This window comes from Dasypus novemcinctus, chromosome 10 (genome assembly GCF_030445035.2).
Source record: "Dasypus novemcinctus isolate mDasNov1 chromosome 10, mDasNov1.1.hap2, whole genome shotgun sequence".
NCBI lineage: Eukaryota > Metazoa > Chordata > Mammalia > Cingulata > Dasypodidae > Dasypus > Dasypus novemcinctus.
The window spans coordinates 109,915,218-109,928,361 of record NC_080682.1 but is presented as its reverse complement, the minus strand read 5'-3'; the positions used below and the strand labels follow the sequence as shown (position 1 = coordinate 109,928,361).

At 43.1% G+C, this 13,144-nt stretch overlaps 1 protein-coding gene across 2 annotated transcripts in view; it reads right to left on the bottom strand.

Moving 5' to 3' along the window:
* B3GNT6 (UDP-GlcNAc:betaGal beta-1,3-N-acetylglucosaminyltransferase 6) overlaps positions 1 to 13,144 on the bottom strand; it is an 89,077-nt gene that overhangs the window by 30,972 nt on the left and 44,961 nt on the right. For both annotated transcript variants that reach the window (XM_058306019.1, XM_058306018.1), the window contains one exon: positions 9,707 to 9,832. Coding sequence is in view for 1 of the 2 variants with exons in the window: in XM_058306018.1 (XP_058162001.1) it covers positions 9,707 to 9,832 (126 nt within the window). In the remaining variant the exon portion in view is untranslated. The remainder of the gene's footprint in view (positions 1 to 9,706; positions 9,833 to 13,144) is intronic.

The following is a 13,144-nucleotide window of genomic DNA, read 5'->3' as shown; positions in this document are numbered from 1 at the left end:
CTGTGAAGAAAAATAAGTTATTCATTTTAATCTAGGCAAGAACAACTTTTTATGAAGACGTAGTTAATTTTGTTAATTAAGACTTACAATTTTTTTTAATTGTAGATATCTTATTAACATTTAAACTTATGTATTAATATAATAAACTTAAGTATTAATATAAGCGCTTATTTAATTTTTGGCCATTTGAATAGAGCTCTTTTAAAGATTTCTAGTAATTTATATTTACCATCCGGAGGTATCACAATATATGTTGACATTGAACGAACAGACAGACAAACACAGAACAATTACAACACATTAACAGAAATATATAATTTATTTACAGTTGACTCATAATTCTTACTTTCTGGTATAGCTGCTTTTAAATCCTTTTTTATATAGCATATCATAGATTATACCCTTCAAGATTTCTTCTGGACTTCATGTTGCCTGTAATAAGCCAGGAGGGAATCTTTTACCTTCCTGCTCCACAGCAAAAGTGACCCTATCTATAAGGCGACTATAGGTGTCCGGGTCCCAAAGCTGACACATGGTAAGCCACAGATTAAAGGGGAGAAGAAGGTCCCAATATACTTGAAGCTGTTTGAAAGAGATCTTACACCGGTGAGTGTCTAGGAGACCGGCGAGGGCCCGAACTTGTGGGGCTTGCTTAGCAGATAGGATGTTACCCATTGCTAATGGCCTTTTGGAGCCGATAAGAAAAGGGGCCCTTACCTTGAGAGCGCGGCGATGGGAGCCAAGGTGCGCGGTGAGACGAGGGGTCAGAGCCGATGGGACTCCGACGGTGGTCGCGGGCCAAGAGAAGGCCCTGATGAGGGGAGGGCGGGATGACGAGCAGTGGAGCAAGGCAAAGGGGAGCAAGCACAGAGGGGAGGAGGCAGAGGTGAAGGCAGGGGTGGAGGTGCTCAGGCACGCGCTCCTGAGAGTTTTATTGGTGCCTCTTAATCATAGCGGGTCGGTATAAGCCCCCGACATGGAAGGAGAAAGCCATCCAGCGATTCTCCCAGACTGCCGTGGATCGTATGAGGTCACCAAGGTTCAGGAGCAGCAATGCAGAGCGAAAAGATAGGGGTGAGAAGAGAGGAGGGCGTAGGGCTGTGGTAGGGTTACTTCAGACGTGCAAGCGCGCGCTCCCGAGAAATCCAAGGCTCCTCTTAATCATAGCGGGTTGGTATAAGCCCCCGACATGGAAGGAGAAAGCCATCCAGCGATTCTCCCAGACCACCGTGGATCGTATGAGGTAGCCAAGGCTCAGGTAGCAGCAATGCTGCACGAGAGAAGTCCCAAGGTGAGAAGAGAGGAGGGGGGGCTGCCAGGTTATGGAGTGAGGCTGTGGTGGAGTTGCCTTGCCCCACGTTGGGCGCCAACTGCGGCAGCTTGCTCGGTCGGTAGAGGTGGGGTCTGGCTGCGGACGAGGGGTCGGTCCCGCTTGGGACGAGGGGTCGGTCCCACTTGGGACGAGGGGTCGGTCCGGCAGCAGACGAGGGATCGGTCTCACAAGGGGTTGCGCGGTTTGGCTGACGGGGTCGCCCGGCAAAGCCGGCGACAAAGGGGTCACCTGAAGAAGCAGGCGGCGAAATGGGGACAAGGGAGGCCAGGCCCTTGTCGGGGGCTCTCAGGCCTGGAGGGCGCACGGCAGAAAAACTACCGCGGAGACAAGGTAAACACGCAAGTCCAGTTTATTGAGGGAGAGGTAACAGTTTTATAGGGGCTGGGGAAGGCTGATTGGTCGAAGCCACGCCCTGTTCTGATTGGTTGCCGGTGAAAGGTCAGTGGGCGGTACTGGACGGGGGAGGGGTGGTGGTTAGGGATTGGCTGTCGCTGTTGCTGGGGGAAGGGGCAGGGTTTAGGGATTGGTGGCTGCTGTTGCTGGGGTGGAGGGCAGACTTGAGTTTCCCGCCCACGCCTGGCTGTTGCTGCTGTCGGGGGGAGGGAAAAGGGCAGACTGGATTTTTCCGCCCACGCCTGGCTGTTGCTGCTGTCGGGGGAGAGGAAAAGGGCAGACTGGAATTTTCCGCCCTGCGCCTGCACAGAGAGAAAGAAGAAGAAGGGTGCCGCCCCACAGGCATCATGTGGCACCATCCGGGAGGAGGGGTGGCCGCGGAAGCATGGCTGCCGAGAAGGGGAGACCCGAGGGCACTCTGCGCCCATGCCGAGCTTCCTTCAGGGGTGGCGGTGATTCCGACCAGCCACCCTATTATGGGGGGAGCGGCTTGGCCTGCTGCGGCTGCTCCCCCGCCGGGCCACACTTCAGCCCGAGGGGTGACCGCAAGCTCTAATCTCTGTTACTTCCTTCCTTCTGCTTGCTTTTGGTTTCGTTTGCTCTTCTTTTTTCAGTTCTTCCAGTTTTGAAGTTAGGTTTCTGATTTGAAATCTTCCTTCATTTTTAATGTAGGCATTTAGAGCTATATATTTCCCTCTCAGCACTGCCTTTGCTCCATCCATATTTTGGTATATTGTATTTTCATTTTCATTTTCACTTGTCTCAAGGTATTTCCTATTTTCTCTTGTGATTTCCTCTTTAACTCATTTGTTGTTTAAGAGTTCATTCACACTCTTGTGAATTTTCTATTTCTCCTTCTGTTATTGATTTCTAGTGTCATTTCATTGTGGCCACAGAGTATACATTGTTTGATTTCAATATTTTTGAATTTATAGAGACATGTTTTGTGACCTAAGATGTGAAATCTATTCTGGATAATGATCCATGAGCATGTGAGAATATATATTCTCTTGTCTTTGGGTGAAGTGCTCTAAATATGTTTATTAGGTCTAGCTGGTTTAGAGTATCATTCAAGTCTTCTTAACTCATCTCAGTCTAGATATTCTAGCCATTATTGAAACTGGTGTATTAAAGCCTGCTCCTATTAATGTAGAATTGTCAATTTCTCCCTTCAAATCTGTAAGTATTTGCTTCATATATATTTGCTGTTAGGTGCATATTTACTTATAATTATAATGCCTTCTTGTTCAGTTCACTCTTTTATCGATATATAATGACTATCTTTGTCTACTGTTTTTTACTTAAAAATCTATTTTATGTGTTATTAACATAGCTACACCAGTTTTCTTTTGACTACCATTTGCATAGTATATTATTTTTTCCATCATTTCACTTTCAACTTCCTTTTTTTTAAGCTTTATCTTTTATTTCTCTCCCCTTCCCCCGCCCCCATTGTCTGCGCTCTGTGTCCATTCATTGTGTGTTCTTCTGTGTCTGCTTGTATTCTTGTCAGTGGTACCAGGAATCTGTGTCTCTTTTTGTTGCATTTTCTTGTTGCATCAGCTCTCTGTGTGTGTGGCTCCACTCCTGGGCAGGCTGCACTTTTTTCGTGCAGGGTGTCTCTCCTTACAGGGTGCACTCCTTGTACATGGGGCTCCCCTATGTGGGGGACACCCCTGTATGGCATGGCACTTCTTGTGCGCATTAGCACTGTGCATGGGCCAGCTCATCACACAGGTCAGGAGGCCTGGGTTTGAACCTTGGACCTCCCATGTGGTAGGCAGATGCTCTATCCATTGAGCCAAATCCACTTCCTTTTCAATTTCCTTTTGTCTTTGAATTTCTTGTAGGTGAGTTTCTTGTAGACACCGTAGAGTTGGGTAATGCTTTTTTATCCATTCTACCAATATCTATCTTTTGCATGGAGCATTTAATCCCTTTAAAGTCAGTATTGATAATGCAGGAGTTTTTTCTGCTATTTTATTATTTGTTTTTTTAAAGTCTTATACTTTTATTTGCCCTCAATCCTTCCAATAATATCTACTTTCATATTTATTTGATTTTTTTATTGTATCAGATTGAGTCCCTTCTCATTTCTATCTGGAGATATTTTTCATATATTTTCCTTGTGGTTAACATCCTAAATATATAATAGTCATATTTGATCTGATACTAACTTGACTTCAATAGCATACACATACACTGTTCTCATCGCCCCATCCCCCACCTTTTTTTGTACTTGTTACAAATTATATCTTTGTACATTGTATGATCAAAACCATAGATTTATCATTACTTTTTATGCATTTGTGTTTAAGCACCTGTGAGAAGAAAGAAGTGGAGTTATATGCCAAAAAATACAAAATAATAGGACTGGCATTTATAATTACCCAAATGGTTATCCTGACTGCAGGTCTTTGTTTCTTTTTGCCTCTTTGAACCACACACTAGTGTCCTTTCCTTTCTGTCTGAGGAGGTCCTTTTAGCACTGCTTGTAGGGCAGGTCTAGGAGGGATGAACTCCCTCAGCTTTTGTTTGTCTGGGAATGTCTTAGTTTCTTCCCCATTTTTGAAAGTAAGTCTCATCAGATATAAAATTCCTGGTTGGCAGTTGTTTTCTTTCAGTGCTTTCAGTATTTCAACCCACTGCCTTATTTCCTCCATGGTTTCTAATAAGAAATTGGCACTCACTCTAATTGGGACTCCCTTGTCCATAATGCGTTGCTTTTCTCTTGCATCTTTCATAACTCTCTCCTTGTACTTTGCATTCAACAGCTTGCTCAGTATGTGATGGGATTTATTTTTCTTGAAGTTTATCCTGTTTGGTGTTCTCTGGACTTCTTGGATGTGCATGTTCATGTCTTTTCTAAGTGTGGGGGTTTTCCTGTCATTATTTCTTTGAATATTTCTTCTGCCCTTTTCCCTCTTTCTTCTCCTTAAGGGATTCCAATAATGCATATTTTGGTACATTTTAGCGTGTCCCCATGATGGCTTAGGCTACTTTTGCTTTTTATAATTCTTTTTTTCTTTCTGTTCCTCACCCTGATTGATTTCAGTGATCTTGTCTTTGAGTTTGCTGATTCTTTTTTCTACCAGCTACGATCTGCTGTTGAACCCCTCCTGGAAATTTTTCTTTTCCAGTATTGTGGTCTTCAATTCTAGTGGTTCTGTTTGGTTCCTTTTAAAAATTTCTGTCTCTTTATTGATATTCTCATATTGTTCATTTATTGTTTTCCAGATATCCTTTAGTTCTTTGTATTTTCCTTTATCTGCTTGAGTATATTGAAGATCTTTTTTTTTTTTTTTTTTTAAAGTCTTTATCTACTATGTTCACAGTCAGGTTGTCTTTGTTGGTATTTTCTGGGTTTTTGTTCTCTTCCTTAGGATGGGCCATCATTTTCTGTTTCTTTGTCTTATAATCTCTTGTAGCACATTGTATATTTTAGTATTTCAAAATGTTAACTCTGGAATTTATTCCCTGAGATGTCTTTTTCTTGATTTTGTAACCAGCTGGTGATGTGACAGTTGTTCTTGAGCATTCCCCCTCCTTTCAGGAAGGTCACCCAAGGCGAATGCAGAGTGCAGGTCCCTGTCTTTTCTAGGTCTCTGTCTTGTCCTGGGCTTGGCTTATGTATTAGTCAGGGTTCTCTAGGGAAACAGAATCAACAGGAGATATCTGCCAATAGAATGCGATTCTATAAGAGTCTCTCATGCAGCCATGGGGATGCACAAGTCCAGGTGCTGCAGGCAGGCTGCAACCAGGGGCTGTAATGAAAGCCCAGTGAAGGTTCTTGACAAGTTCTAGGATATGTTGGCTGTCTAAAGACGAGCTGGGAAATTCCCACTCAGTGCTGGAATCACTTCCCCTTTTAAGGCATTCAGCTGATTGGATTAAGCGGCACTCATTGCTGATGGCAATCTCCCTGACTGATATAATTGTAATCAGGTATCTATGATTTACCACTGCAATGAAGTCACTGGTGACTAAGGTCCATAGATGCTCTTGTATTACAGTTAGCCCAGTGCTTGCTTGACCAAACAGCTGGGCACAATTGCCTGGCTGAGTTGACACATTAGTCTAGCCATCACAGCTTGTTGTTTTGGTTTTTTTTTTAATTATTATTTTATTTATTCTTTTTTAAAAAATATTACATTCAAAAAATATGAGGTCCCCATTCACCCCCACTGCCCCCACCCCACCACTCCCCCCACAGTAACACTCTCCCCCATCATCATGACACATCCATTGCATTTGGTGAGTACATCTCTGGGCATCGCTGCACCCCATGTCCCGTGTTCCACACCATAGCCCACACTCTCCCACGTTCCATCCAGTGGGCCATGGGAGGACATACAGTGTCTGGTAATTGTCCCTGCAGCACCACCCAGGACAACTCCAAGTCCCAAAAATGCCTCCACATCTCATCTCCTCCTCCCATTCCCTGCACCCATCAGCCATCATGGCCACTTTTTCCACACCAATGCCACATTTTCTCGATTATTAACCACAATAGTTCATGAATAGAATATCATTAAGTCCACTCTGATCCTTACTGTATTCCTCCTTCCTATGGACCTTGGCTTGGTTGTGTCCATTCCACATCTATGTCAAGAGGGGGCTTAGATTCCACATGGATACTGGATGCAATCCTCCTGCTTTCAGTTGTAGGCACTCTAGGCTCCATGGTGTGGTGGTTGATATTCTTCAACTCCATGTTAGCTGAGTGGGTTAAGTCCAATAAATCAGAGTGTAGGAGCTGAAGTCTGCTGAGGCTCAGGGCCTGGCTATCATATTGTCAGTCCAGAGATTCAGATCCCCTAGATATATCTTAAACCCCAGCACCAACTACAATTCCAGTAAAGTAGCAGAAAAGGCTTGTGAAAAGAGATCACATCTGAGTCCAGCTCCATCATGCAGAAACACCAACTCCAAAGAAGGGCCAACTGACATGGCAGTGAACTCCATCTGCCATGACCATAAAACTTGTGGGTCTCTTTAGCCCTCAAAAGAACCAATACATGGGGTTGTATCTACTTTATCTGTGTCTGAGACTCTGCTCAGGTGTGCATAAGGGCAATCCTTCTGACAACCTCCAGACTCTTTTTTAGAGACACATAGCCATATATTTGTCCTTTCCATTTCCCCCTTAATTTAGGTCAAACAGCATTTTTAACTCCTGTTATTATATGTAGACAGGGATATTCTGCTGGTCCATGTTGAACCTTTAATTCAAGGTCATTTTCTAGTTACATCATCAGCTGGTACTTGGTAGTGATCCTTTGGTGCCGGGGAGGCTCATCCCCGGTTGTCATGTTCCACACTGGGGGGAAGGCAGTGCATTTACATGCTGAGTTTGGCTTCGAGACTGGCCACATTTGAGTAACACAGAGGCTGTCAGGAGGGAACTCTTAGGCACAGTGCTGCTCTAGGCCTTGTTCTTATTTCAAGTGTATAGGCTCACAAGCATAGTCATTAGTATCAGGGGCTCACTGTTGGACCCTCATTCCTTCCTGGTCCTTGCCGTTGCACCCAGGGGACTGCTGCTGCTCCCCTAGGGACCACGACAGAGCACCCCACAGCTTGTTATTGGCTTTAGAAGTTCCTCTTTGACTTCCGAGGAGACAGACCTTCTCCCTCTCCCAGGTGTCCACTGCTGGACTTAAAGCAGGAAAACCTTTCCTCTGACTGTCCACTTCAATTGTTTTTTACAAAAAGTTTTCATTTTCTCAAGCTTCTTTTATCTGGAGGACAAATTCTGGGAGTGGGGCACGCTGGAGAGGACTTTTCCAAATCAGCCTTTCCCAGCCTGAACAAGACTGGGGACTCACAGAGGGATCAGAGGTCAGCTCCAAAGTGCTCTGGAGAGGGATGAGGGAGGGACCAGGAAGGGTCGCTTCTGCCATGGCTCCCCAAAGCTGCACTTCCTGACCTGCCGGGCAAATGCAGCCCTTCTGCTGACCTGCCAGCTCTGAGGAAGCTTGCCTCTTTCAGGCTCCTCCGCCTCTGTCGGGGCTGGCTGCGACATCAGACACCCTCAGTGCCAGGTCTCCACCCATCCAAAGGTGCTGATCAAAGCCATGATCGGTGATTACCCGAGCCCACCCCAGATCTTGGAGAAGTGGGTTTTCATATCCATTCCTGCACCAGGAAGCCCCACCAGGGTCCGGACCCCCTGCTGCCTGCCACAGGTGGGGGCTGGTGAGAGTAGCCGCTGTACATTGAGAGCAGTTAACTGACATTTACCACCACTTACCAGCCTCTCCTGCTTTTCCCTGGAGGCTGCACAGTGTTCTCCTGGATTCTGGAGTTTCAAAATAGTTATTTCAGACAGATCCTGTCTATTTAATAGTTGTTCTGCTGGAAGAAGTGATTCCTGGAGTTTCCTACTCACAATGTAAGCCTAAGAGTTTGTTTTAAAAATATTTGGAATCTCTCTTTAAGCTGAATCCCAGAAAACACAATTATTGTTGAAATAAATTTTGCCAGAATAATGCTCCATTTTGTTAAATGCAAACATATTTATAATCATCTTAAACATTTAATAGATTTTAGCTTAATACTATTACTATCATTACTGCTTACTTATTATTACCATTATTTGTAATATTAGGTTACTTGACTAGTAAACTTGTGTAAGTTTAGGGAGAACATATCTAAGTACATAAAATATTGTATTTAACACTAAGTCAGGAGACACATTTTTATTTTTTTAATTTTTTATTTATTTCTCTCCCCTTCTCACCCCGAACCCCCCCTCCCACCATTGTCTGCTCTCTGTGTCCATTCACTGTGTGTTCTTCTGTGTCCACTTGCATTATTGTCGGCGGTGCCAGGAATCTGTGTCTCCTTTTGTTGCATCATCTTGCTGCATCAGCTCTCCATGTGTGCGGAGCTACTCCTGTGCAGACTGGGTTTTTTTCACATGGGTTGGCTCTCCTTGCATTCCTTGTGTGTGGGGCTCCCCTACATGGGGGACACCCCTTCATGGCATGGCACTCCATGCGTGCATCAGCACTGTACGTGGTCCAGCTCACCACATGGGTCAGGAGGCCCTGAATTTGAACCCAGGACCTCCCATGTGGTAGGCAGACACTCTTATCAGTTGAGCCAAATCTGTTTCCCATAGGTGTTTTTATTAAACCTTGACACTGAAAGTATTATAAGTTTAGTTTTTTAGGAATACTTAATTTATATAAACACTTATTTATCTTTAACCAATTTGAACAGAATTTCTTTATGGAATTTTATAAATTAATTTGATACTACCATCTGGAGGTAAGATAATATCACACATACAACACATATACATAAATAGACAGCAGACAGACACAAATAGACACTTTATAGCTTAAAATCTTTAGCCATGAGTCAGGCAAACTAACTCAAAAAGAGAGAAACACAAAACTTAATAGTTTATATAAAAAGAGTTGGCTTTTGTCTTTCCCCATTATATCTATATATCTCTATCTCTATCTTCAGCATGTTTAAAGGAATCCTTTAAGTTCCTCAAAGGGACTATTTTCAAATCATTGTATCTTTTAGAGGCTTCTGAATATCAATTAGAGAATGCACCCCACCCCTTTGGTTGACTCTAGGAACTTCCTTTTTCAAGTTTTACCTTTCAAATATACTACTATGGTTGATTTCAGTGTTTTCCAAGTGGTCATTGCAAACTCAAGTCATCTTTGTTGAGATTGATCCATTTATTCCAAAACAAGCATGAACTAGGCCCATAGTAAGAAAATATATAGACAGCAGGATTTTTGTAGGAAGGAAGGAAAGAGATTTAGACTGAGAAAAGTCTAGGTGAAAATTATATAGGGACCCCACAAACAGAAAAGTGTTGTCTTTAGGTGCACTGGAACCTATCTACCATTCACCCATGCAGACAGATGTCCAGACCAAACCAGACCCAGTCAATAAACCTAACAAGAGCTGAAAAATGCAAAAGAGCAGAACTTGTGTCTGGGAGAAACTTACTGCTGGTGCTCTGTCGTCAGCGAGAGGACAGCAGACCCGATGGGTCCCGTGGGTACTGTATCTGGTCACGCACAAGTTATGGGGACAGTTGACAGTCGTTTCTAGTTCCCACTTCTGACACCAAAACTGTTAAAAGAAACAGTTATCAGTGTAATCAAAGCTGCAGGTTTATTGGAAGAAACGGAAACTGCTCAAAGAGAGATGGCAAACTGGGGATGTCCAGGTAACAGTCTTAAAATAGTCAGAGGCTTATAACAGACAACTAAGGGATTAAAAAAATTATTCTGAAATTCCTTCAAACTTACAAGACAGTTAAAAAACAATTCAGACCCATATAGTGAATTCTAACATACCTGTAACCTCTCTTCAGGTCCACCAATTTTAACATTGTGACACATTTGCCATATCATTCTTTCAACCCATTTTTTAAATCCATCTCTCTTTCTGTTTAACAATCCCATTTTCTGAACTCTTGAGTGTATGTTGTATATAACATGCTCCTTGGAAACTTAATACTGCATTTTCTAAGAACAAGGCTATTCTCTTATGGAAGACCTCAAGTGCAGTTATCAATTTCAAGATAATAAACATTGATATAAAGCTTGCTATATATATTCCCATTTTTTAATATGGCCAATTATGTCCCTTTGAGTCTTTTTTCCTCTTTTGTTCGATCCTGTCTAGGATCATGTATTGCATATAACTATTATTTTAATAGTAATTTAATTGCTGATTTATTTAGTTAGTTATTTTTTTAAATTATTTATTTTCCCCCTTCCCCTCCTCCCACCCTGCGGGGTTTTTTTTTTTTTTTTTTCCCGTCTGTGTTGTCTTCTCATTTTCTCTCCTCTAGGATTCACTGGGATTCAATCTTGGGGACCTCTGATGTAGAGAGAGATTCCCTGTCAATTGCGCCACCTCAGTTCCTGGTTTCTGCTGTGCTTCACCTTGACTCTCCCCTTGTATCTCTCTTGATGTGTCATCATCTTGCCACGTGACTCACTTGCATGGGCATTGGCTCACCACGCAGGCACTCGGATGGGCACTGGCTCACCATGTGGGCGCTTGAGCTCACTACGTGGGCACTGGCTCACCATGCAGGCACTCACTCACCATGCGGGCACTTGTGCTCACCATGTGGGCACTGGATCACCACATGGGCACTCACATGGGCACTGGCTTGCTGCACACGCATGCTTTCTCTTCTTTTTCACCAGGAGACCCCAGGGATCAAACCCAGGTTCACCCATACGGTAGGCAAAAGCTCTGTCACTTGAGCTACCTCCACTTCCCTGATTTATTTTTTAAATTGTGGGAATATATGTATACACATGTAGCAGTTTGATATAATTGATGAATTCCAAAAATAAATATTGGATTATGCTTGTAGTCTGATCTGTACCTGGGCATGATTGTTATGATTATGGTACAGATAAAACACTTGGCGAAGAACAGAGTTGAGGGTTTTCTGATGTTGGAGTGTTGATGTTGGAATTCGATGCTGAAAGCTTAAGCTGGAGCCTCGGAACGTCAGCACCCAGAGGAAAGAGAAGTCAGCACCATAAAGGAAGGAATCTTGAATCCAGAGAAAAGCAAGCCCCAGGAATGTAGGAACCCAGGAAGCCTGAACCTTCGCAGACGTTAGCAGCCATCTTGCTCCAAATAGTCTTTGGTGAGGGAAGTAATTTATGCTTTATGACCTGGTATCTGTAAACTCCTACCCCAAATAAATACCCTTTATAGACACCAACCAGTTTCTGGTATTTTGCATCAGCACCCCTTTGGCTGACTAATACAACACACAAACCCCTCCCAAGCATACCATTCAGTGGGATTCATCATGTTCAGAGTGTTGCAGTACCCTCACCACCTTCCATCACTAAAACTTACCCATCTTCCCAAACAGAAACCCTATACTCATTTTGCATTAACTCTCATTCTCCCTGTCCCTGACACTGGCAACCTGTACTCTAATTCTTGTTGCTTCAAGCTTGCATGTTCTCCAATATGTTCTTTTGTGTTGCCATGGGACTTAAATTCAACATCTTAAATTTATACAGATATCATTTGCTTTGCACTAATTTAACTGGAATAGCATACTCAATCTATGTTCCTTTACCTTCTGTCCCCTCAGCTTTTTGTAGTTCTTATCACAAATTACATATTTATACATTGAGTCCAAAGCCACTGGCATTGTATTCATTTACAATGCTTTACATTGTCATTTAGATCCTATAGAAAGTAAAAAGTGGAATTACAAACCAAAAATACAGTAGTACTGGCATTTATGATTTTAAAAACCAGAGATCTTTGTTTTTTAATTTGGCTTTGATCTATTGTCTAGTATCCTTTCCTTTCAACCTGCAGGATTCCCTTCAACATCTTTTGTCAGATTTGTTAGTGGTGATGAACTCCCTCAGCTTTTGTTTATCTGAGAATGACTTAAATCTCTTCGTCATTTCTCAAAGACAGTTTGGACAGATAGCACTTTTGGTTGGCAAAATTTTGCTTTCATTGCTTTAAATTTGTTACCCTACTTCTCTCTTGCCTTCAAGGTTTCTAATGTGACATTGGCATGTAATCTTATTGAGGCTCCTTTGTACTTGGTATGTTGCTTCTGTCTTCCTCATGGTTCTGGGCACTGCATGTGTATTATACAGCAGCAATCCCTCTCCTCAGGCAGCCACAATTTGACAGCTCTTCTACAGTGTTTTGTAGAAGAGCTCTGTGAACTGCTTTCTTCATTCAGGAATTCTGGGATGGTGAGTCTGTGACAGTTGTACTGGTTCAGTTTCTCAGGCCATCACCACCAGAGAGACTGAGCAGACATATGGTCCTGTGTGTGCATGATGGTTATTCTCCTCCTCCCGGAAGTGGGACTGGGGACCTGCATTGGGGCATGGGCCAGTTCCACATCTAGCCAGTGAGGGGATGGGGAGGGGGCATCCAGGGCACCATGAGATCCTACTGCTTTTAGGTTGCTTTTTTCTCAATTTGGCATTTTCCCTGTTAATGCAATCCTTTAACTATTTCTACAACTTTGAAAAAGATGTGTCTGCCAGTTCTTACTGTTTGTTCAAACTTTCTGTGGGGGGACAGAGCCCTAAAGCTTCTCACTCCTCCATATTGATTGAGCTGGAGCCCCAAGTAGGGGATTTTAAATAGGAAGTTACAATAATTTGTTGGCATTTAAGGTTTTTTTGTTGTTGTTACATAGGAGGGCCTACAAATTGGGGAATAGGTATACTTTGGTTAGCATAGCATATTTGTCCCATTTTAATAGGCTACCAGACCAAGACCAGCTAATCATTAAATGTTGGAAAAATTGCAATTTTGTTGGGACTGCCCCACTGTCTTAGAATGACCCATCCTTGGTTAGTTTTTATCTTAGAAAAGTCCCTGCCATTTCTCACAAAGGGAGCTGGTCCTGGCAACTGC